This window comes from Python bivittatus, unplaced genomic scaffold (assembly GCF_059951505.1).
Source record: "Python bivittatus isolate LINGU-HERP-01145 unplaced genomic scaffold, Pbiv_v1 ctg000980_np1212, whole genome shotgun sequence".
NCBI classification, from domain to species: domain Eukaryota; kingdom Metazoa; phylum Chordata; class Lepidosauria; order Squamata; family Pythonidae; genus Python; species Python bivittatus.
This window is the reverse complement of record NW_028277125.1, coordinates 37,083,485-37,108,281: the sequence shown is the minus strand read 5'-3', so window position 1 is coordinate 37,108,281 and position 24,797 is coordinate 37,083,485. Positions and strand designations below refer to the sequence as shown.

General features: G+C 38.7%; 1 protein-coding gene across 1 annotated transcript in view; it reads left to right on the top strand.

Moving 5' to 3' along the window:
- SLCO2A1 (solute carrier organic anion transporter family member 2A1) overlaps positions 1 to 24,797 on the top strand; it is a 69,814-nt gene that overhangs the window by 17,328 nt on the left and 27,689 nt on the right. The window contains exons 2-4 of the mRNA XM_088131814.1: positions 12,568 to 12,705; positions 19,901 to 20,063; positions 24,125 to 24,337. Of these exons, the coding sequence (XP_087987940.1) occupies positions 12,568 to 12,705; positions 19,901 to 20,063; positions 24,125 to 24,337 (514 nt within the window). The remainder of the gene's footprint in view (positions 1 to 12,567; positions 12,706 to 19,900; positions 20,064 to 24,124; positions 24,338 to 24,797) is intronic.

Sequence of the window (24,797 nt, the reverse complement as noted above, 5' to 3'; positions counted from 1 at the left end):
GTGGTTATATCTGATTATTTAAAACAGACTTTAAAGCTTCCCCAAAATCGTGTTAAAGAATCGTGTTAAAGAGTATAATTGAAGTTGTCTGGGCCAGCAGGTATAAATTAGGGTCTGATGGATTTGGGATCCTCATATAACCTCTGCTCTGTTTCCTAGATTCTATTGTTATAATTGTACAATTAATTATTAAGACTGTTTTTGCCCCAGCCTCTTTCTTAGTACTGAAAAGCTTGGAAAGGCCACTGAGTGAAACAACCGCAAGGAACCTCTTTTGTCCCTACTGCTGTCACGCATGTCAGTTCCTGCCCTGGTGAGCAAGCTGTTATTCTGCCCACTCCTAACCAAAGCATGTTTTGGCAGTGCAATCTCAGGGGGCAAATGGGTTGTTCAGACTGTAAGTTGCCCACCCCTGGCTTAGAACAATGTGTGAATTAGGTCCATTTAAAACACCATGAAATCTGTCCAAAGTTTTCAGCTCTTACAGTTTTTGTTTTATTTTTTGGCACACCTAATAACAGTATTGCTCTTAGATAGATATGTGGACCTTCATAGAAAGTGTTGGTAAGCACAATTTAGGGCTAGCTGATCATATTTTAAGGAACAATAGAGATTTTTTTAAAGCTTAATTTGCTGTGTTCTGTGAGACGCCTTTAAAATTTTATATTTGAATCATTTTTAAGTACTTCCAGATATGGATTTCAACTCTCACAATTTCTGAGCATTAATCGTGTTACTGTGGACAATGGGAGTGGTCATCAGAATGATCAGAAGGGCACTACGTGCTTATTCTTGCAAACGTCCCTGCATTAACACTATGAAACATGTTTCAGGCCCTAGTCTGTCATTCTAGATGTCCTAGTAGTTTAACATAAGAATATACCTTAAAGGAGGTTTTATACAACTGATGTATGTACCTGTCACACTTAACCCAAAATCTTTAGGCAGTGAAACACCTCTGCTGGCTTCTCTCAAGATCACAAGTTTGAAACTGCCTCTCAAACAGTTCTTTACAGACATGTCCTCATGACACAACCTTCCCCCCCCCCCCCACTCCCAGGCAATAGCTGAGGCCAGCTGACTTCAGGTTTTTCTGATCTGAAGTGGAGTGAAGCAGTGTTTTCCATTGTCATCTGACATAAGTCTAGCTACAGTATATGCACTATTTGTACTGCTTGGTGACAATCACAGAGGGAATGGAACTTGACCAGTTCCTATTGGCTACTGTGGGTACACTGTCTCTTCCCCAGTCACTGATGAATTTCCTCTATGGACATATTGGTTTGTCATACTGGATTTATGTGATACCAGGAGAGAAACAACAGCACCAAGATTGCCAGAGAAGGCAGTAGACCGGGACTCTCTAAGCACATTGTATTGCTATTGAAGGAGACAAGATTTCTCTAAGTTCAAGAGGTCCTGGTCTAGCAGTGGTGATACCACTAAAAAAAGAGTAGTCCAGGACCTTTTTAAACATGTAGAGAGGTCAACTGTCAAGGGAAGTTCTGATCCTGATCTACTATTTCTAGCAATACCCAGGTTGCTAGTGAAAGTTATAGAGTGGTCCTGCTTCTTGTGGCTATTTTTCTTGACAGCTAGGAAATCCACCCATTTTTGTACCTTAAATTACCCCATAGTAAACTGTTTAGGACCATATAGTCACTGGCTTCTGTACTGAAGCCAAGTAGAAAAGGGCTGTGAAGACAATTTAGGTTGACATACTTTATGCCAACTCATGAACTGGAGCAAACCATGTTAAACTGGCTGTTTACATGGACCTTTCCACTAATAGGGCCTAAAGTAACGTTACAGCTAAATTTTCCATATCTTTGTGTATGTGTGTTAGGTACACATACACACAAACACATTAATACAATATTAGAAGAGAGCAGAAACACACACAGGCAATAAGCATATCCCAGCCTGATTATACTGTCATGGACATACATATACAAGCAACATGAATGTATACCCCCTAATTAGTCCCTGGGGACACAGTGGATGGACACACAATATATTATTTCCTTACACAGAAAAAAATACAGGTACCTCCTGTGTCACTCCTTGTAAAGTGTATGTAAAGAATTCTAGAAACCATACTCTGCATGCTTTCCCTACCTTGTTGTAGGAGGGGAAATCTCCTTAATGGTGATCATGATTTAAAAAAAAATATTCAGAAATTAGATGCAAAGAAAGAAAAATCCACAGAAGAACAATCTGTTATGTAGTTAAAAAACTAGCTGTATTTATATATTAATGCCATGTTATAATTGAATTATTAACATTTCAGTATGTACGACAATAGGAAAAATGAGATATTAAGCATAAAAACCAATATATGTAATCAAATTTCTAAGTAGGCTCCCAAACAAGATTCCTTGTGGCACAATCATTGTTCAAATAAGGAAAAAGGTCTTCCAGGCCAAAATTAACACATGTAATAAAGTATTCCAAAAGGGAGCCCTTCTATCCCATGATCAGATTGTATGAACTGCATTGCCCATTTTCTTTTACAAAGACTCTGTTGTATACCATCCGGAATCTGCAGGGTGGGCAGGTTACCTGAAAACCCTATTAATAAATAAAGATGTCTAGGAATTTTTGTTCAAGTTAATTTAATTTTACATCTGTGATATATGGATGCGAAAATGGTCTTCCTTTGGCATTCATGTGTTGGATATTTCAATTCCTTACTCTGTGCTTCCCTATTTATTTATTTATTTATTATTTATTTATTAAATTTATATGCTGCCCATCTCCCCCAATGGGTGACTGTGGGCGGCTCACAATTAAAATCAAACATCAAAACAGTAAAAAATATAAATATCCACATTAAATCCCTTCCCTGTACTCTTGAAATCTAATTATTGTATTCTAACTTCAATCTATAAACTACAGTATACTTAGTTATTTTTCATGGTATATCCTTTAGTTCTAAAGGGAATTTTGAGGCATGTAGGACTTTAAGCTCATTCTAATTGAAGAGTGTGCCTCTCTATACTATAATAAATACTCTCATTACAGCTGTTCAATAATAAAACAGCTACTACATGATCTATTAACTGGTTTAAGGTATGTACACTCTACATGCCACCTAGGTTCTCCAATGGAAAGCCTGTCTTGCTATTTTTAATTTTTGATTTTCACATAATGTTAATTTTATATGAAAAGAAGGATCAAACCCAAGTTGGTGTACTACTTCACACCATACCTCCCTAGTAACCCATATATAGGATGAGGAATGTCATTCTTTCCATTTGGACCCTAACTCCCTAAAGCTTTTAAAAGGTGATAAATATGCAGATTCCAAGTTTGTCCATAAGTACAAGTTCCCAACAAGCAAATTTAAACCAAGAAAAATATATACTTTGTGGTATAAACTTAAATCTGAGAGATTTAACTGACAATTAAAGCTCCTGAGTAGAGAACAAGAGGGAGAGGTTCCCTAAGTAAACTTCAAAAACAGTGTACAGTATTGGATTTTATGCAACAGCCTTTTAGCAATAAAGAAACACCCCATGTGGTATAAATTACCAGTGGTAAAACATTCAATTTTTAAAAATTAATTTTATCCTGAATACTCAGTTTAAGTGAGAATCATCTGTTCCAATCTTTTGGGGATTACGGGTTTTAGCTGTTTGAAGCTTTTAACTCTTTAAGTATTTATGCCATATTCTGCTACAGCTCCTCTTTCCCACAGCTTGGTAGCCATTCACACCTCAACAATTCCCTTTACGGTACTTAGACGTTTTTAAACTGGAAAAGCTACAGTGCAGGTGAGGGTGACTGTCTCTGGTTTCACGTTTTCCTTTGCTCAAGATGATGAGAAGGCTTTCAGACACCCCCCTCCCTCTACTTTTCCTCTGACAAAGGATTCCTTCAGATGAAGGCTTTGTGCCAGACTGAGATTAGCTCTGGACTGTTCTCTTTCATGACATCATCTTGCACGATAGGCTGAGTCGGTGTTTTGTTCCTGATCCCTGATTTTATATAAAGGTAAAAAGGGGAAGTTGCTTTCCTGGAAACACATAGCGTAAAGGGCCTTAACTCTAAACCATAGAATTTTCTTGATAATTAATTCCAGGGAATTATTATATACATGAACTTCGAGTTGTTAGCTAATGCTGCAACAACGGCACAGACTCTCTTCTGCCAAATTTCTGGAAATGTTCAACAGTGCTTATATTTTATAGCAGATGTTTGAATGTAGCCTGTAGAAGGGTAAGCAAAGTTGTTGATTGTGTTATTTTACATAAGCTACTCTGGTTGCCTAATGTGGACTGGACGTATTTGCATTAATTGTTCTGGTACCAACACCAGAGAGGAAACAGATTTCACTGCCTTATGCCCTAGGTGCTATGCATGTTTCAGATGCCCAGATAAGCTATAACACAAAAGCTCATAATGATTAATTCCCCTTTTTCAAAAATAAAAACTCCAGCAGCGACCTAGATCCTTCTCCATATATATTTCACTTAAAGCTTACTGAAAGGAAGGTAGAAAACAAGAAGCAGCTGCATTCTCCAATTCTCTTCTTCGTTGTGCTGCAAATCTTCTGCAGCTAACTCTTAGAAGGTAGACCATTCCATCAGTTCTGCATTCTCAAAGTTTTCATTTCCTTTCTTATTCAACAAGCCCTAATACATGTATTTCTGTATTCAACTATTCCCTAATAACTACATTTTTATGTAATTCGTACACAGAATTTTTGCCTATACAATCATTCTGACATGTAAGTTTCTATGCATGCATCTTTTTCTAAGAGATGTCTTTTTCTGTCATTGAAGATAGGTATGTATTATGGATATGTATTATTATGTATATTATTCCATTCTGGCAAATCATAGGCTTGAAAATAAATCTGTGATGTTTTTGTAGCCTTTCTATTCTATAGAATACGTGAGAGAATACGCATTTTGAAAGTAAATTGTGGTTGGAGTTAAGCCGTTTCTTTAAACAGTTTGCAGTCATGGTCATTTGTCCAACTTTCAAATAAACATCCAGATGATGAATAGAGGACTTCGGAAAACACAAATGCAGAATGTTGGGTGACAGTGTTGAGACTCTTTTAAAATGTTCCCCACTATGTCAAAGGGAAAACTGTTTTGGCCTGAGGGACTGGCTCTGTGCTGTACAAGGGATACCTAAGAATGAACTAGAACTACCATACTTTTTTGACAACTTTAGCTTCCCTGGATCAGTTCATGTGAAAAGTCATAGGCTTGTAGGACTCGTCTACACTCACAAAGATGAATGGCAGATTGAATGGCCCTTGCTGAGCACCTTTTATGACCTTCCAGGATCACTCTTCCCTAGTACAGTGTCCTCCTAATGTGTTGGAACCAGGCTGACATATTTTTACCATTCAGTTCAGGAGAGCCACAAATGATGTTCTGCAGTTGGTTGTATTAATGGAAAGAAACAAGCTTCTTGGAAAATGTTAATATATCTCAGCAGGAGCCAGTGTCTCACTTCCTGTTGAGAAACCTGTCTAGCTCAGCTGATTTTAGCCAGATGTATCTTAATGGCCAATTCCACAGGTTCTTTTCTGTCACTTAAGGCTTAAATGGAGCATCTGGGTAGCAACAGGCTCCCTTTTCTCCTCATCTTCTAACATGCATCTGCCTAAGATCAGGCCACTTTTGACCTCAGTAATAAGCTTCTTTTAATTGATTTCATCTGACTTACTTTCAGGGAAAGGTTAACTGTTATGCCCATCTGGATTGTACTTCCCATTATTGCTTGCATTATCTTTTTTTCCCCATGGGAGGAAATATCTTTAATTCCTGAGATTAAAACACATATTTATTATTTGTATGTTGCTTGATTATTATAAGAACACATGGTGTCCTCTACATGCGTACATTAGAATAAATGCTTTTAAATTCAGTAGGTTTGACTGAGTAGACAAATATATTTTATTTATTTATTTATATATCAAATTTGTCACTGCCCATCTCATTAAAAAACTACTCTGGGCAGTTTACAAAGAAGTTAAAATCAGTTAAGAATAAAATATAAATTGGTCTTGAATAAATAGAAAATAAATATCATTCAAGAATAGGTTTTACATTGGCAGGTAGCTCAAGGAACGTCATCAAGGCACCAGCCACCCCCAGGACTGGGTAAAATTCTTATTGCCCCACACAAGCCTGGCAGAGCCAGGTCTTTAATCCTTTCCAGAAAGCTGGAAGGGTAGGGGCCTGCCACACTTCTGGTGGGAGAATATTCCAAAGGGCAGGGGCAATGGCGGAAGGCTCTCCTCCTGGGCCCTGCCTGCCAACATTCTCTCACTGACAGGGTCCATAACATGCCCTCTCTGCCTGACCGGGTGGGATGGGTTGATCTGATGGGGGTGAGACAGTCCCTCAGATAACCTGGACCCATGCCATGTAGGGCTTTAAAGGTAATAACCAACACCTTGAATTGGACCCAGAAGCAAACTGGGACCCAATGCAGCTCCTGCAGTAAAGGTGTTATATGTGCTATTCTTGGGGCACCCAAGATTGTCCACGCAGCCACATTTTGAACCAGCTGCAGCTTCCTCATACTCTTCAAGGGTAGCTCCGTGTAGAACGCATTGCAATAGTCTAACCGAGAGATGACCAGGGCATGAGTGAATGACTGGAGAGCCTCCTGATCCAGGAAAGGGTGTAACTGGCGCACCACATGAAGTTGGGCAGAGGCCTTCCTGGCTATGACTGCCACCTGCTCCTCAAGCAGGATTATGCACCAGGTCTGTCCGGGGCAGTGCAACCCCGTCCAAAACCAAAGATGGTAAATCCTTGGATACAGAGGAGCCTCCAATCCATAGCCACTCCATCTTATCAGGGTTCAGCTGAAGCCTGTTGCACCCCATCCAGACCCCCACAGACTCCAGGCACCGCGAAAGGTCACAGCATCACTCATGTCACTTGGGATGGAGATGTATAACTGGGTATCATCTGCATATTGATGATACTTCATCCCATGGTGGTAGATGATCTCACCCAGTGGTTTCATGTAGATGTTAAAAAGGAGAAGAGAGAGTACAGAACCCTGCGGCACCCCACAATGAAGGGGCTGTGGGCTGGACCTCTCACTCCCAATCAGCATTGATTGGGATTGACCTTGGAGAAAGGAAGAACCAGCGCAAAATTGTGCTGCCCACTCCCAACTCCCTAAGTCAACCCAAAAGGATACCATGATTGATGGTATTGAAAGCTGCTGAGAGGTCAAGAAGAGCGAGGATGGATGCACTATCCCCATCCCGTTCCCACCAGAGATCATCCATGAGTGCAATCAATGTCATTTCCATCCTGGTCCTGAAACCTGACTGAAAAGGGTCTAGATAATCCATTTCCTCCACGATCCTCTGAAGCTGCAATGCCACCACCTTTTCAACCACCTTCCCCCAAAAGGGGAGGTGGGAGATTGGACAAAAATTATTCAGTATGGTGGGATCCAGTGATGGTTTCTTGAGGAGGATATGCACCAGTGCCTCTTCAAAGGCAGCTGGGAACACTCCTTCCATCAAGGATGAATTCACCACTCCCTGGACCCACCCACATGTCACCTCCCGAGTAGCCTTAACCAGCTAGGAGGGACATGGATCTAGTTGACAAGTGGTGGCATTGACCAATGGGAGGACCCTGTCCAGTTCCTCGGGTTCAACAGGATCAAACTGTTCCCAGATAACAAGGTAAGACCGTACCCTGGGCATCTCTACAAACCATGCCTCATGCTTGGCATCCAACTGGAACTGGATCCGAGCAATTTTACCCTCCAGATGCCCAGAAAACTCCTCTGCGCAGCCTGTAAATGGGCCACTGGGCCCCCCTTTCCCAAAAGGGTGATCTTAACCAGGACTGCCAGGCAGCATTCTGCGGGTGCAATAAGAGCGGAGAAATATTGATGTTTCGCCACTCTTACTACCACAAGTTAGTATAGAATGGCACTGTAAGGTAACATCAAAATGGCACCAACAAATGCCATCTTAAAGGTATAGCTGTGAAAATAAAAACAAATTGAAATCCAATTCAGATTAGCAAATCAAAAAGTTCATATACAGAAAACAGCCCCCCCATCACAAATCAGCTTAATGTCAACATAAATACTGTATGTACAGAATGGGATTTTTGAATGCCTTGATTTATTTCCTGTATATCTTGCCTTTCTTTCCAGAATGAAGGGACGTATTTTACAGTTTTTTTTATTTGTAATTGTTTTTATGTATTTCTTTTTAATTGTTGTACGCCACCCAGAGTCACTTTGTGTGAGATGGGTGGCTATGTAAATACAATAAATAAATAAATATGATCAATAAATAAATATGATCAATAAATAAACATGTCTTATTTGTTTGTTTAAGCAAGCAAGCAAGTAAGTATGTATTAGCTGCAAGTAGCAACCTAATTAGGTCAACTGAAAGGCTACAAGGAATGGGCCCTTTGAATAAATATATTAGCACATTTTCCTGGTAAGGGGTTTGGATTTCCTTCTTACGGACACCATGGCTTCATTGCTTTTCTGCATTGTTTGTGTAGAATTGAACAGAATTCATATTACTTCGAGAATGCATAGCTGCATGGAGGTTGGCTGGGGAATTGAAGTCTCGATGCATGGAGGGTGCCATGTTGGGGAATGCTGTTTTTTACTGCAAGTTACTTGGGGGTCAGCATTGGTAATAGCTTATTGCCCTATCACCAGACTTCATCATGAGCGAGCATGATAGAGCTTCTTTTAGCACTGCAGAGCTTCTTTTCAGCCCAAACAATAGAGATAGATCCATTCACCTAAGGACTAATTGCCCTAGTAAGGTGTAAAACAGCATGGAAGGCAATCTGCTTTGCTTTTTTTTTAAAGGAGAACTAAGCTTGTTTGATGCTCACTTCATAAATGTTCTGCTTCCTAAAGTGCTCCTCTCTAGCTGAGGGAGAATCACTAGCATTTTTAGAGCTTGGCTAAGAAATTTTGGGAAGTGCAGTGAGCAGGGGAAACTATCTCAAAGGAAAGAGTAGGTAGTGTTTTTACAGGGAACATTTGGGGTTTGGGGGCAGGTATCGAACATTCTCATGAAATGGTTACCAGACAGTTACAGCTGTCTTATTGCTTGATCATTCCTGATACTGAGAAAAATTATTTTCAGATGTAGCCTATTGTCCTTTTAGAAATTTAATATTTGTTTCAGGATTTGTTGTCACTGCTGTTCTAACAGAAAGGTGGGGGGAGGGTTAAAATCAGAGGGTAGGTTAAGTCTCTGTCAGGTAGTTTTAATGTGTTTGTAACTTGGCCAAGGCCAGTGAAAAGATGGCAGCTTCATCCACAATTGTTAAAAAGCCATACAGAAAACATACTGTGCTGAACAGTAGGCTATGTTCCTGTGGTGTCAGTCTGAATTCCAAGAAAAAGAACCAAGAATCTGATCTGGATACCATTATGAAATTCTAGTGTCTGCTTTTTTGATCTAGGTCCAGATCTTGGAAATGCTTTTGATTTCCCTTTTTATATACATAAATCAGTTTTCCAGTGTGTCTCTTTCCTGTAGGCCATACTGTATTATCTCAAGAGGCACTGTTTTCTGGGCCAAGGTTAATGTTTTTTACCTCTGTTTCTTCATGCATACTTGGCACATGCGGGTTAGGGGAAGCTCACAAATGCAGCCTTTCTTTTAGAGTGATCTTAAACTGTACACCTTCCTGTTTGTCATTCATAAGTAATGTATAAATAATACTGGCACCGTTGGAACGTTTTCACCAAATAATAGAAGCTGAGTAAATACAGACTGGAATAGAGCAATAGCTTGCTTTCTTTCATGAGTAAAAAAGTTTCTTAGATTACAGTCCTGTGGATACTGCCAGGGAGTAACCTGTTTTGCACTTAATGATGCAATAAGTTATGTCCTGAAAAAGACCAGCCAACACATCCATTTTTGTCACGTATAAAAGAGTTTTGGGACATCTTATAATAAGAAACTGTATAGAATTAAAAAAATAATAATATAAGGAGGATTTGGCATGAATTTCTCATTCTCCCTTCAAACTGTAAAACTCTTTACTTTATCCCTTCCTTCTCTCCCCCCACCCCCCATTTTTCTTTTCTTTCTATGTGTTTCTGTCATATTTGTTGAATATTATTTGAGTTAAGAGCTGCAAGAGGGGAAGGAATGTTCCAGTGGTGGCCTTGATTGGGAAACTGTTCTTTATTGTCATTGCCTAAACAAAAATGTCATGCTAAAATTAAGTTTGCATGTATGCACACACACACACACACATGTATGAAATGAAATGATTATTGCCAGCCTTGGTGTTGGAACAGAGGCCCAAGGATCTTGTGGATGCCTGTTCTATGTCAAGCATAAACAGATACTGGAAACAATTATGTTTATGATAACCTTCCTAACAAAGGCCAATCAGCAACAATGGGGAGTTGAGGATTAGAAAAGCCGAGAGTTAGAAAAAGTGTACTCTTGCTTAATTTGCATTTGTCATTTTAGTATTTATGTAAATATTCATCTACCTGTAGGGCAGTACAGGCTTTTAACTTAGGATCTTTAAGCTCTTTTGCATTTCATATTTCAGGTTCTGATTATTTATTGATTTATTTGATTTCTATCATGCTATTTTGTTTTATATTATTTTTGGCCTTCTTTTCTTTCACTCAGGAATACATACATGGATGCTGCTCCTTACCATAATTGGCCAAGTAAGATCATAATATCTAACACAGAAATGTTAAATAATAAACAATAGTTAATGCTGCCCTCCAGAGAGATCAGTTTCCATGAGCACAGCAGTCAGCTTTCAGTTAAAGATTTTACTACTCTCCTTATCGAATATTCCCACAGTTGTTTTCTTTATAAAAGCTCCAGAAAGAAATTAAAGAAAAGTAGGCCATCAAACTTACATAGCGCTGTGCCAGGCATTTGCTCAACACAGCTGGGTTTGTGAGAAGGGTGGGGGGAATACTGTTGCAAAGGGGCTGATCAAGTAGAACAACAGGTCTCCCTGAACATATTTTGTGTACTTTGAAGGAACCTTGAAGGCCTGAAGGAACTGGGAATATTTAGACCTAAGAAAAAAGGACTGAGGGGAAATACAATAGCACTCTATAAATACCTGAAAGAATGTCACACAGAAAAAAAATCAAGGCCCATTGTTTATCTTTCAGAGTGCAGGACAAGGAAGAAGGGATTTAAGCTACAGGAAGGCAGATCCTGTTTGAATGTTACTAAAAAATTGAAATAGTAAGAGCAATTCAGCAGTGGAAGCAATTAGCAGTTCAGAGATGGATTTACAATCATTGGTTGTGTTCAAGTGGAGGCTAGCCAGCCAGATGTTAGGCATGCTTTACTTTGCATTCACTCATTGAGCAGGGGTTGGACCTGATACCACAAATGGCTCCTTCACATTCTGTGGTTCTATTCTACATGTTACCTTATTCCTCCATTAGAAACTTACTTCACTTTTATTCCTGTTTTTCTATGATACATTTGCTGTTTTAATCCCACGGGATCTGCAGTATTTGGCTACAGTATTTCTATTGTTTTTTTAATGGCATATTCAAATTAGTTAGGGGTCTAGTCACTAGACTGCATCTTTCATCTTTTTTAAAGGCTTTATTTTTATCTTTATTGTATTAACATACCACATCTCAAACAAGCAAGGGTTTTTTGGTGGTGGTGGTGGTTGCCAAATCCTAGAGAAGTCTTTTAAACACAGTGTACACAAGGGAGTATGGACAAAATGAGACCACCAAGAAAGAAAAGGAAATTTAGCTCAAAGTGTTCAGAAAGGCAAAAAAATAACCATGTTAAAGAAAAACTCCAAAGGGATTAAAAAACCAAACTCAGACCAATCCAGTAGCAGAGGAGAGGAAAATTATGGCTGCCTGGATCACAGAGTTGGAGTGAAAGAATAACATAGGTCCAGTTTCTAAAGAAAGACAAATGCCAGATTTATTTCCTTGTTTGTTTTAAGAAGCATTTATTTCATGTTAAAAGCAGAGCATGAAGACATCCCTATGTCAAACAAGAGTTAAACTAATTATGATTGCAGCAGAAAGCTTTGACCATCAGAAGGTAATGCCTTCAGCAATCAGTCTGTGTACTGTGTAACTTATTGTCAGTCTAACATGCTACAAAAAATTACACAAATCAGAAAAGCAAAAAGACTTCTCCTATCTTCTTTATAATTCCTGTCACAATATTTAAACCTTTCTTTGAATACCGTAATTCTTGGAAGTATATATAATGGAGCAAGAATCCCAACATTAACAACCAAGTAGCTGGATTTGTAGAAAGCTCACGTTTCACTTTGACTAAAAATTGAACCCTTCAAGAATCAAAAATGTGAGCTCATTGATCTTGAAACCAGCATGTATCGCAATAGATCCCAATAAAAAATGCTTGATTTTCAGATAAGTAGATCAATCCTATTCAGGTGTTTTTGACTTTGGTTTTAAGTTTACATAAACATTTGGCTACTATTTTGTCTGTGTCTCAGAAATCATCCAACTCAAGATAGATACTGGTACTTTCTAGCCCTCCATCATGGGAATACATCTAACTGTGCATCTTCTTGCTGACAGGTGTTTGTGATCTGCCATGGCCTGATGCAGCTGTCTCAGCTCCTCTACAGTGCTTATTTCAAGAGCAGCCTGACTACCATTGAGAAGCGCTTTGGCCTCTCCAGCTTGTCCTCTGGTTTTATCTCCAGTTTACATGAGGTAATTGCATCAGATGAGCTGCTTCAGGGTGAGGCCGTGGTAGGGTTACTCCAGCTGAACTTCCAAAAAAGTGATGGAAATGTGGTTGTACTGGTAGCTACTGAATTATGTTGGATTAACAGGTTATATATATGGTATACAAATTTTAATGCATGTTAATGTGAACATATAAAATGAGGAATAATGAATATGGTATGTATCACATGTTATCTACATAAATATATATGCAATGTGGAGTGTCTAATATACCATGTGCTTTCTATGGCATCTACATTAGAAATGAGGATTGGTAAGCAGTATTGCAAAATATGTATGTCTGTACATGAGGTACTGGGAAGCATAAGATGGAATATGTGTGCTCCACTTCGGGTGATGCATACAGTAGGGGGCCTCAGTTCATTTCTGTGCTAGTGTATGTGTGTGTGTGTGTGTATATATATATATATATATAGCATCATCCAGCCATCAATGAAGTGAGTTTGGTAAAGCAATGCTGGTTGACTCTAGAGCAGTGTTTTTCCAACTTGGCAACTTTAAGATGTGTGGACTTCAGCTCCCAGAATTTCCCCAGCCAGCATGCTGGCTGGGGAATTCTGGGAGCTGAAGTCCACACATCTTAAAGTTGCCAAGTTGGAAAAACACAGCTCTAGAATATGCTATAAGTTGCTAATATGGAAATGGTCTTAGAATGGAGGAGTCAGCAGCACTTTGAACCATTGCCTCTAAATGGATGCATTTAGGGATATATTTTTTTTCTGGAATATTTTTCACTGCAACCTCAAGCCAGATCTGGTCCATTTTTAAAGTGATAATCTGGCTTTTGCTGGCTTTTCCTATCGTGTCAAATTTGGTTCCATTCTGTTTGGTTTTCAGAGAGGTGATTTGCTTATGGAAGGAGTCCCTGAGCCCTTTTACACAATTTCTTTCCCATTATTTAGGTGGGTTGGAAAGAATAAAAAGGAGAGCAGGTCACTGATTAGGAGAGAGTGTTGTATTGTTCCACAAGGAAAAGGAATTGCCAAATCTCACATTAACTGAGAACATAAAAGCAACTAAACTTTATTAGTACCTCTCTTTAGATATTGTAGTAGGAAAAAAGCCCACTTAAGTAAGGAACCAAGACGCTTGGAGATAAATGCAACAAAGTATCTTTTTTTTAATAGTAATGTTTATTAAAGTTTACAGACACAAAGATAAAAAACTAATGCAAACTAAAATTTAATAGAATTTTAAACAATCCACAGGAAGGTTTCTTGTAATTAATTTCAAAATCTTATTTCAAATCCATCTGGACTCTTACTCCAGTTATAACTTTCCAAAATCAATGTTCTAATCAGCCTTTTGCTGTTTATTCCAAAATAATACTGTAATTTTTTAAGTCCTTAAACTTGCATAAAACTTCTTTCGCCAAGGATTGAAGGAAACTCACCCAGTGTAATGAAACTTGCCATTCTGAAGGATCTTAATATCCAAAAAAAACTCCTGTTCATATGTAATTTCCAGAAGTAATTAAGAAAGGAAGTATGTGAGCCCAGTGTCTGTTTGAAGGCGCTGAACCGTGGCTTGGGCAAGATGGCTTTCCCTCAGCTCCCAGAGCTCTAAAATCTGCCAGAGACCGCAGCAAAGTATCTTTTAATGGCACAACGACTACAGCAGTCACTGGGTTCCTTGACAAAGGAATGCAGAAAAGCCTTGAAGCCCCCAGGGTTACAGGTTATACACCCTCTGAAATGATACATAAGAATTACAAAAGGCAATGTAAGGTATAACATGGCCTTTATAGCCTGAATGAAGCATTTGAGAAGGACATGAGGTGATCTTACTATGGGCTGATCTGGAACCTCTAAATTCAACTTTTCTAAGGAGGCTCCAAACCTACCCTTTCTACTGATACCAGCACCTTCTAACATAAAAAATGTCCTTTATTGTACCCATGTATTGACTCCCTTCACACCAAGGAAAAGACAATAACCTGGTTTTTATTATCTGTCTCTTGCCCCTCCAGGGTCATCAGGCAGTTTCAGTTTGCCTCTACCTTCTGCTGTGCAATTCAAAATCTCTCACAGCAATCGTGTTTATGAGGATAACTATATTATTTGTTCCCCATAATATGTTTCCCATTCCATTCTCCAGGCTATTTTAGAGTAAACCAGTCATTCTGATGCCCATCTTCTTCATCAGCTTCCTCCAGATTAAGGGTGCAAACTCATGCCTTCCTGATGGTTCAGATTATAGTTCCCATAATTTCTTGCAATTGATCATGGTGGCTGGGGCTGATGGGAATTAAAATTTAAGAGGGCTCCAGGCTACTTGCCTTTATTCCAGAGGAAGCACATAATTCCAATAATAATAATCATGCATTTCTTTCAGATTGCTCAATAAGACATAATGGGCAAAATGGAGAAAGCCAAATGCCAATGTTAGACTCCTTGAACCCCTCCTTAACTCATTTCTTTTTAACCCATTTTATTCAAGTTTCCAAATTGTTGCTTCTGGAGCTGTTTCTCACTGTTTTTAAATAATTTCTTTGAGCAGCAGATTTATTGACTTTCCCCTGGACTTGAAAGTGGCAGAGAGAGCCAGTTTGGTCTAGTGGTTAAGGCACTAGGCTAGATTCCAGGAGACTCTGAGTTCTAGTCCTGCCTTAGGCATGAAAGCCGGCTGGGTGACTGGGCTAGTCACTCTCTCTCAGCCCAACTCACCTCCCAGAGTTGTTGTGGGGAAAATAGGAGGAGGAAGGAGTATTATGTATGTTCGCTGCCTTGAGTTATTTATAAAAATAAGACAGATGGGATAAAAAAATCATAATAAATATAAAAATAAAAAATAAATCCCTCCTAAGATGTAAAATAAGGACAAAAATTGCTTCTTTACCTTTCATTATGGTGAATGTTAAAATATTTCTATCAACTCATCAAACCATAATATTAACTTCATTGTTCAGGACTTTTTTAGGGTAGCCTTCCTAACTTTGACTCTCCAGATGCATTGAGACTAGAACCCCCAGAATTTCCAGTCAGGGTGTATATTGGCTACCCTGACTGAAAATTCTGGGAAGTTAGTTTCAGTGTGTCTGGTAGCCCCTGGGCCAGCCAAGACTGTTTTTAGATCATCCCCAGAACTATTTTATAAAGGTTATCTACAGCTGAGAGTTTTATTTTGGGAAGACCAGGATATGTAGCTCAGTGGCAGAGGGCATGATTTACCTGAAGAAGGCCTAAGGTTCAATCTTCAGCATCACAAGATAGAAGTTAGAGAGCCACTGCCAGTCAGCATGATGTGTTGTTAAGTCAGGTATGTGAGGTGTGTCTGAGTGCACATTGATTTTTACACACCTCTACAAATTTGGGTTCCATGTCATTTGCTTTTCTAGGGGTATAGGGGCTTTCAATGGGGGGTTGTTTGAAGGTCCTGAAATTGGGCTTGTATAGTGGAATCTAAAGACTGTATATTTAGAAGTGGATCTTATTAAGTCCAGTTGACTGCATATGTAAAGACTGGATTCACATATCATATTAAGCCATATTATAGGTTGTTTGGATTTGGTTAGTAAGTCATATGAGCCCAACTAAGTGTGATTTATTATGTAAATTATAGAATATGTACAAATTCAACAAAATGTCTGCAGATGCATTTCTAAGGATCAGTAGAAATGTTTTGCTATGAACGTGTCACAAACATCAAATTCTTTGTCTCAAGCTGAACAGCCTCCAGATGTGTGGACTACAACTCCTAGAATTCTCAGCAATGGCTGTGCTGGCAAGGAATTCTGGGAGCTGGTTCACGTACCTAGAGGACATCCAGGTTGGGGAAAGGTGCTCCATCAGAACTCTGAAGCACATTGCCTCATTTACAGTGGGAAATACAGCAATTTTTCAAGTACTTTTTATAGAAAAAAGATGTGGTCTTACTCTTGAGGGACACCATAGTGTCTGCTTTGTGATGTTCTTCCCTGAACATTTCCTCATGGTCACATTCATTCTAAACCACAAACAACTATCATTACTGTCCTGCCAAGTACATATGTTTTTGCTTGAAACTATTTTTCATACTTTTTCTACAAGCTCCTCTGCCTGACTCACTGGGATTGTAGGTTTTCTCAATTATGTATTAGAATGATTCCAGCAGCTGGGCTAAAAAAAATGGTTATTATATACATATGGAACAATGGGAAAATATGTGGCTGAAAGGTTTGAAATTTACATTATGCTATAATCTTAAAGAGAATTTTTTTTAAATGATGCACCATTGGTATATGTCACCAGAAAAATTGTCTATAATGTATAAAGGCAGTTCAAATTTATGTTGGAAATGTGAACAACAAGAAGGAACATCTTATCATGTTTGGTGGACATGTAAGAAAGCTAGTAAATTCTGGATTCAAATACATACACTGATTCAGAGGATTTTAAAGATTAATATACAATTGAAACCAGAGGTTTTTCTTTTGGGATTGATCGATAAACAGTTGGAAATGAGTCATGGAACTTTGTTTTTATACATGATAACTGCAGCAAGATTATTGTATGCACAAGGATGGAAAGATTTGGCACTACCCATGATGGAGAAATGGTTGGTGAAGATGATGGAACTTGCTGAGATGACCAAATTGACTTTGATCAGAGAAAAGACAACATCTATGTTTATTGCTGACTAGAAACCCCTTATATAATTTTTGCATGGAACAGAAAAAAATGAACTTATGATTTATGGTTTTGATGATTAGATACAATAGATTATAGAAAGAAGAGAGTTTTGTTGTAACCATAGAGTAAGAAGTAAATCTATAATTGTACTTATAACTGCTATAAAGAAGATTGGAGGCTATTTCTTTATATCTTTTTTCTTTCTTTTCTATTTTTCTTTTGCTTTTTTTCCCTTTCTTGCACTTTTAGCTTTCTCTTTGATTTCTTTCTTCTTTTTTCTTTCCCACATTATATTATATTATATTATATTATATTATATTATATTATATTATATTATATTATATATTTTTTTTAAAACATCTTTAGTTAATGAGAGAGAGAGAGAGAGAGAGAGAGAGAGAGAGAGAGAGAGAGAGAGAGAGAGAGAATTGCAACAGCCACAAAACCAGGAAAGGGTGCCAGTGTATATATATGAAATGAAATTAGAGTAACCTAAAATATTAAATTCACCTCCAGATCTAAATCCATCTGGGTTATTGTAACTTAATGTAACTTGCCCATTATGTTTAAGAGTTAGATCTCATGCAGTAGGTATTTTGAGACAACAGATGGGAACGGGCTCATCTGTTCTAGACTGAAGGTCCACATACTTCTAAGTACCTAAATTCTGAAATCCAGGTTCTTTAAGAGACAGTGAAAGAATTGTTATTTAAATCACATGTCCACATTTGATTTAAAGTGGCACAAAACCAACCACTGAAGAATGTTCAATTTCAGTGCATTTTGAATCTGGTGAAATATACATGAGGCATATCCTTCCCTGGCATGAGCGGCAACTCAATTAAACATGTTAATCTGTACAGTTAAGAAATAATACAGCATGACATAATGCTAGATCCTTTAGCAAGTGAACTGGGCCCCAAGTGGAGCCAATTTTGGCTCTAGAGTAAAGCTATCTGTGGAGGAGGATCTGAGGTAGCCAAAAGAGGCAGCAACCACCCTCAGCCTGTCCTCTACTTTTCCTGCTTGGTCATTTGATCGCTGCCCACAACTCACGGCCCAACAGAGTTGCACTGGACACACCTCCAGCATAGGCCAGATCAGTGCTGGGTTTCAGTGTCCTGCTGTGATTTTGTTCTCCTAGACCAAGAGGCTTGTTAGGAGGCTTATTGATCAAGTGCAGGGCATTTCCTTCAAGCATTACATGGAGTAACCACAGGCACTTCCTACAATTTTTTCCCAAGCCTGTTGTCCTCCACTGCCACCATTTCTCCTTGACTAGAGTTGCTCTATGCTACTTCACTGTTATTTCCTTTCTTTTCTTTCTGGTTCAGGTAAAGAAATAATCATCTCATGGAGGCTGATATTCCCTTAACCACACCATGGGGGGAAAAGCTGCACAAGAGCTGTCTGGTCTCTCTGGCAGCCACAATACAAGCATGATCTTAACTCTTAATTTGCAGAGCCATCTTTCTGCAACAAACTGTGATGGCATATTATCACTGGAAAGTACATTTATTTAAATGTCCATGGAGGTGTAGAGAACTCCAGATGGGAGGGTTGAAGCCTAGCAGTTTGCTGACCCTCTGAAAACTCTTTGTCCATGTGCACTGGAATATCTGCACAGGAGGTCTCCTTCTGTTTCCCATGGAAAACAGCATTCTCCTGCCAGATCGCTTTGGCCTGGCTTCAGCCTGCCTCAGTAGAAGGCTGGAAACAACATAGAATCTCTGTTATGAAGACATGTCCTCAACAAATGGTAAGAGGGCATCCTGGATCTAGGGCAAAGAGGTGTTGGTACAGGCCTAAGACTGGGGAGACACAGATTTAAGTTCACCTTCAGCCATAAAAGTTCAGTTGTTAACATTAGGCCAGATTTTGTCCACAAAACATGTCACAGGTTTGTTCTTGTGGGGGAATAACTGAATGAAGGAATGCAACATATGTTGAGTTGAGCTTCTGGAGGAAAGGTGGGATATAAATCTAACAAATAAATAAACAGAAAAAACAAAGCGTTTTGCTGCACCTCAAGGTCTAAGCAATTATGGCATATGCACTGTTAACATTATGGTGTCACAAAACTCTTTATTATTTTTTATCATGAAAGCCAAACACTGCTGTCCTTTGGGAATCATATATACTTCCTTACCCATCATGCAATTTCCTTTTGGAATAAACAGTGTTATGCAAAGTGCAGAAAAAGAGTAAAATAATCAGGAAAGTAAATTAAAGGCAGAGAAAAGAGAGAGAAAAATAGCTTCCGTCACTTCTCAACAACAAAATAATATCAAAACTCACTGCTCCCAACATTCTGACACATCCAAAGAATGAAACAGAGGAAGAGAAGCTTCTTTTGCAGGAGAAGGAAATTAGAACAGCAATTTTGGCATTGTACTATATGTTCTAGTTTTATCTGAACTAGACAGAAAAAAGCAAATTAAGGAGGAAAAGAAGAGATACAGATGATCATCCTCATCTTGTGGAGTCGCTGACCTATGCCCTCCTTTGGGACCCTCCTAACACACCTTTGCACCTTTGTCTCTCCACAGATTGGCAATGTCATCCTCATCATCTTTGTGAGCTACTTTGGTAGTCGAGTTCATCGACCTCGGATCATTGGCCTGGGAGGTTTGCTGTTGGCGCTAGGGGCCTTCCTTTTGACTCTTCCACATTTCCTTTCTGCTCCGTATCAATATTCTTCAACACAGATCTGTACGTAACTTTCCAGAACTCTCTTCTTCCCCAAGCCCTCCATAGATATTTGAAAGCTTAGTGTAGCCCCCTGCCCTGTTTATTTTGCTTTCTTTCCCACCTTCAGTTTGGAAGGATCCCCAAGTTCTTGATTTGTTCTTGTTAGATCCTGTGTGGTTGGTATATGTTTCTCCCCAGCAGGTAAGTCTGAATGGTTAGTTGCTTGTTAAAGTAACTTGGGCTTTGGCCATCTTAACTTCCAACATCCCCGGCAGGATATATGCAATCTCTGTGTAATGACTTGTCTACTGTGGGCATGCCAAGCTGGATCAGGGCCAGGTGAATCTGAGGCAGTGCAAGTTCTGGTCATGTCTGGTGTCAGTGGGGCTTGTTCTGTGTATTGAATTGCTGCTCTGAAAGTATCAGTATCCTTTGATACTGCCAAAACTCAAAAATGAGTAGAAACTCTGTCTGCTGACAGAGAAGTAATGATAATTAGAATATTGCTGCATGGCACAGGCTTTTCCCTTAGTCAAAGTCCTATAGCAGAAAAGGAGAATTTTCAATGTATATATGATACAGTATTTTATTTGTATTATTTAAGTAAAAAAGCAATGGAAAAAACAAAACAAAAAAATGGGCAAAGGAATAGAATACATAAACATAAATATCTACACAGCAGTGTAATCCCTAACTCATCTATGATGTTATTTATCTTTTTTAAAATTAATGATGTTATTGCTGTGGTATAAGCTTTACACTGAGGTGAGGATTGAAGTGAAAATTCAAAAGATGAGATTTGACGTAGTGATTAGAAAAAAAAATTAAATAAAAATTTTAAAAGAGGAAAGAGGAAAAAATATGTGTCTCTAAGGAAAAAAAATTGAAACTGCCCCCTCTCTTTTGTTCTTTTGTTCTCCTTTTGTTCTTTTTTTTTCTCTCTGACCCCTAAATGCTACTTGAATATTTGTATACTATGCTTTAAACTTCTGTATTATTGCTCATTTCTGTCTAACCTAAAAGGAAACTGTTGATTTATACAATGATTCATTATATAGTCAACTTGGCTTCCAGGCATTCCCCCCATTTCATTTTAATATCAGGCAGGAACACCAGGATCACCCAACATCTGGTTGGCAGGAGCAATTGTTTCTAGTGACATCAGCTGGGCTTGACTGCTATGTTGCCAAAGATTTGGATTCAAATTCTGAATTTGTAAACAGTATGCTCTTCATCAAAAAGCAATCTAGGATGGTGGGTGAGAGAATTTATTTAAGAAGCATTGGCAGATGCACTTGGCTCCTTCTAAACCTTCTAATCATACATACAATCATGTAATAGTAACTCTTAATTCTGCTGTCATGATATTTATCTTTAAAGTATCCAGCAAGTATGCAAGAAAACATTGTTCTCACTTGCCTCTGAAAGGGGAAATCTAGATATCCACAGTCATTGACAAGCACAAGAATAACATCTTACAACATCTTCTCCTGTACTAGGAGGGATTTTTGTTGTAACTGTCACTCTACAGAGCCATCTTTCTGTACAAACCACAATGGAAAGTAAGTTTATAGAAAATGCCATGATCTTGAAGACGAGTATGAATTTGGCAAGATAGATCTTGGGAGCAAGATTCAGCAAAAAATTATTACCTAGCTTGTAGATATTTACTATGGCTCTGCAAATCCTTCAAAAGATTGCTTCGGAACACGTGAGAACATGTATGAAGTACCTTTTTTGAAATCATTAAAGAAGCTCAGGCTTTTTTTAAGCCTACGCAATTGCTTTGAAAGCGTCTCCCAGCTGCCTCTGCACACATGTATGTGCAGCCACTTCAAGTTACTGAGAAAAATGTGAAGCTGAGAAATGCAAAGGCAAATGGCTCTGTATTACTATTTCAATAGCATCTGCATGAGGCTTAAGGAGAGTACAGTAACAAAAAATTGGCAGATTGGATGAAGAACTGAAGGATGTAGGCTATATTCAACCTGCAGGCAATGGTTCCAAACTGCCGTTACTGTATTGTGCAGTATGGGCTGTCACTAGATAATTCAGAGGAAAGATCTTCATCCAAGTTATACTTCCAACAACCCCTAGAAACAAAAATTAAGGCTAATGAAGAGGTGCTGATGATTTTAGGGAAGATGTAATCAGTTCTTTGGAAACAAAGTTATTATGTAAGATTCACTTGGCAGCAGTAAAGGCTGTGAAGACTGCTCTGTCTGGGAATTTCTGGGGGTTTAGTAATTTATTAGTGGCAGCATGAGGCTGGGTATCTTTTAGCTAAACTTATTAGAAATGTTCAGACTAAATGATCTTGCAGATCATACCTCCTTAATAAATAGAATATATTCTTACGCGTATTGAGGCATTTTTAAAAATATAGACTTCTTCTTCATGGAATTTATTCATTTTCATAGGTTTGTCTCCAGTATACTTTTTTAAGTAGGGTTGCCTCTTGTTTCTAATTAACAATCCCTAATTACCACTTTATATGTCATCTGTAGATTCATTTCAAACTCCACACGTATAGCTAAAACATATTTTACCCCAACTGTATGTGTGTGAGGGCAAGAAATTCCAAACCATTTTCTTTTCCAGTATGATCCTCTCTGATCTGCTTGGCATCTCTTTAGTAAGGGATGGGAAGTGAAAATTGGGAGCATTTATGTAAAAAGAAAGAGAAAGAGGGGGAGAGGGAGAGGGAGAAGGGAGAGGGAGGGAGGGAGGGAGGAAGGGCTGAATTTTATTATTTTTCTCATTTACCTCCAAATGGTTTCAGTTTTAAAAAATTGTACTTTGGCATGAGATGCATCTCTAATGTGGTCCTGTGGCAATTGAATTGCACAACTAAATATGAGATGGCTAGGAAGGCTCCTGCATTTTGGGATTACATTCTAGTCTCCTGTACTGTAATATTATTGCTGTAATGAATGTACTGTATATAGCAATGTCAGTTCAATGTATTAACTGAAATCCCCAAATTAACTGCTCAGCATGTTTTGTTTTGGTCATTTTCAGATTGATAGAAGTACAGGACACAAGCCTACAGGGTAATTGCTGAAAGTTTGTGGCAACATCTGAACCAATTGTGAAACTATAGAAATAACAAGACCCAAGATGTACTGTAGGAAAGCTGGGTGAGGGGCAAGGACACTGTGTTTGTTTTAATTTTGCTCAGGTCCTGCATTCTTAACTTGCTCTGAAAATTTAAACATTGTTTTGCTCTCCTTTCAGAAGGACTGCAAGTTCTTTGATAAATAGATTGGAATTGGTTTCGTAGTAACCTATGAACAATGTGTTCACCATTAAAGTTAATGGGTAATGTGGAAGCACTTAAAACTCCTGCACAAACCACAGCAATGCCTCTTTTAATAATATCCACTTGTTTTTTGATGTCTCTCTCTCCTTTTCCTCCCTCTACCCTTAGAACTAACAAATCCCTATAAACATTGTTGTCATATCTTGAAAGAAAAGGTGATGACAGCTGCTAATTAAATTGAGGAAGTTTACAGGTCTGGCAACTCTCCAGCAATCCAGGAATGAGAAATCATTAAGGAAGCTTGAAAGTGTTTACTCTCCAGTTGTGAGGCTCCCTCCAAAGCATAAGAGACTATTGGAAAAGTCAACTCAGTGCCCCATTTTGTGTGTATGTGTGCGCGTGTGAATGTGTGTGTGTTTCTTTTTGTATGTGGACCGTTGGATCCCAATTACAGTTATTGTCCCCCCACATCCTCTGTTGTTAAATGATTCTTTGTTCATCTGGATCCTAACTATGGATACAAATGCCAGTGGGGAATGTGGCTTGGGCCACCTCCTTGATCCTCATCTTTCTTCTTCCTGAAGCTTCCATAATGAGTCCTGAGAAAGACAGAAGTTACATTTGCATTGCAAGTGATTATGTATGGATAACCTACCTGCAGATTGACTCTCAAGTTGGCTGTTTCCCCATTTTTATATATACCAGAGTCATTTTCTTTTTCAAACAAAAATGCTAACACTGGATTTGATATGAGAACTTGGTATCATAAAGAGTTAGTTTCCAGTGTGTTCCTCTGAAATGCTTGTTGATCTTGTTCCAGATAACCAGAGCAGCCACACCAGGTTAGAGCTCTGCCAAGGGGGATTTAAGTGTTCCAATGCCACTGTGAACATCCAGGCAGAGGCCAGCATCATGTGGGGATTAATGATACTTGCCCAACTCTTGGCTGGAATTGGAACAGTCCCTATCCAGCCTTTTGGAATTTCCTATGTGGATGACTTTGCTGAGCCAAACAATTCTCCCTTGTACATAGGTAAATATTTGCTTGAAAGATATATTGTTGTATCATCCTTACTGTCTGGTTTGCATTGCTTTAATATCAGTGTGGCGCTGGCTGAGAAGGAATCTGCTAAGTAAAATGTCACTGCATCACTGATATTGAAGAGCTATTTCTGATGTAACATAAGTCTGTGTCACAATCTTGAATTAAGAATCATTATCCTGGATGGACTTGAGACCCATATTTAGTTGTGGGAACTTTTGACAACATGATGATATTGGAGGGACTTAAGGTCCGTGCCTGTGGGTAATGGCCATTTTTGCCTACTAAACTTCTCTCAGAAAGAAACTTAAGCAGTAGACTTAGAGCAGTGTTGTCCAAACTTGGCCACTTTAAGATGAGTGGACTTCAACTCCTAGAATTCTCCAGCCAGCCATGCTGGCTGGGGAATTCTGGGAGTTGAAGTCCACTCATCTTAAAATGGCCAAGTTTG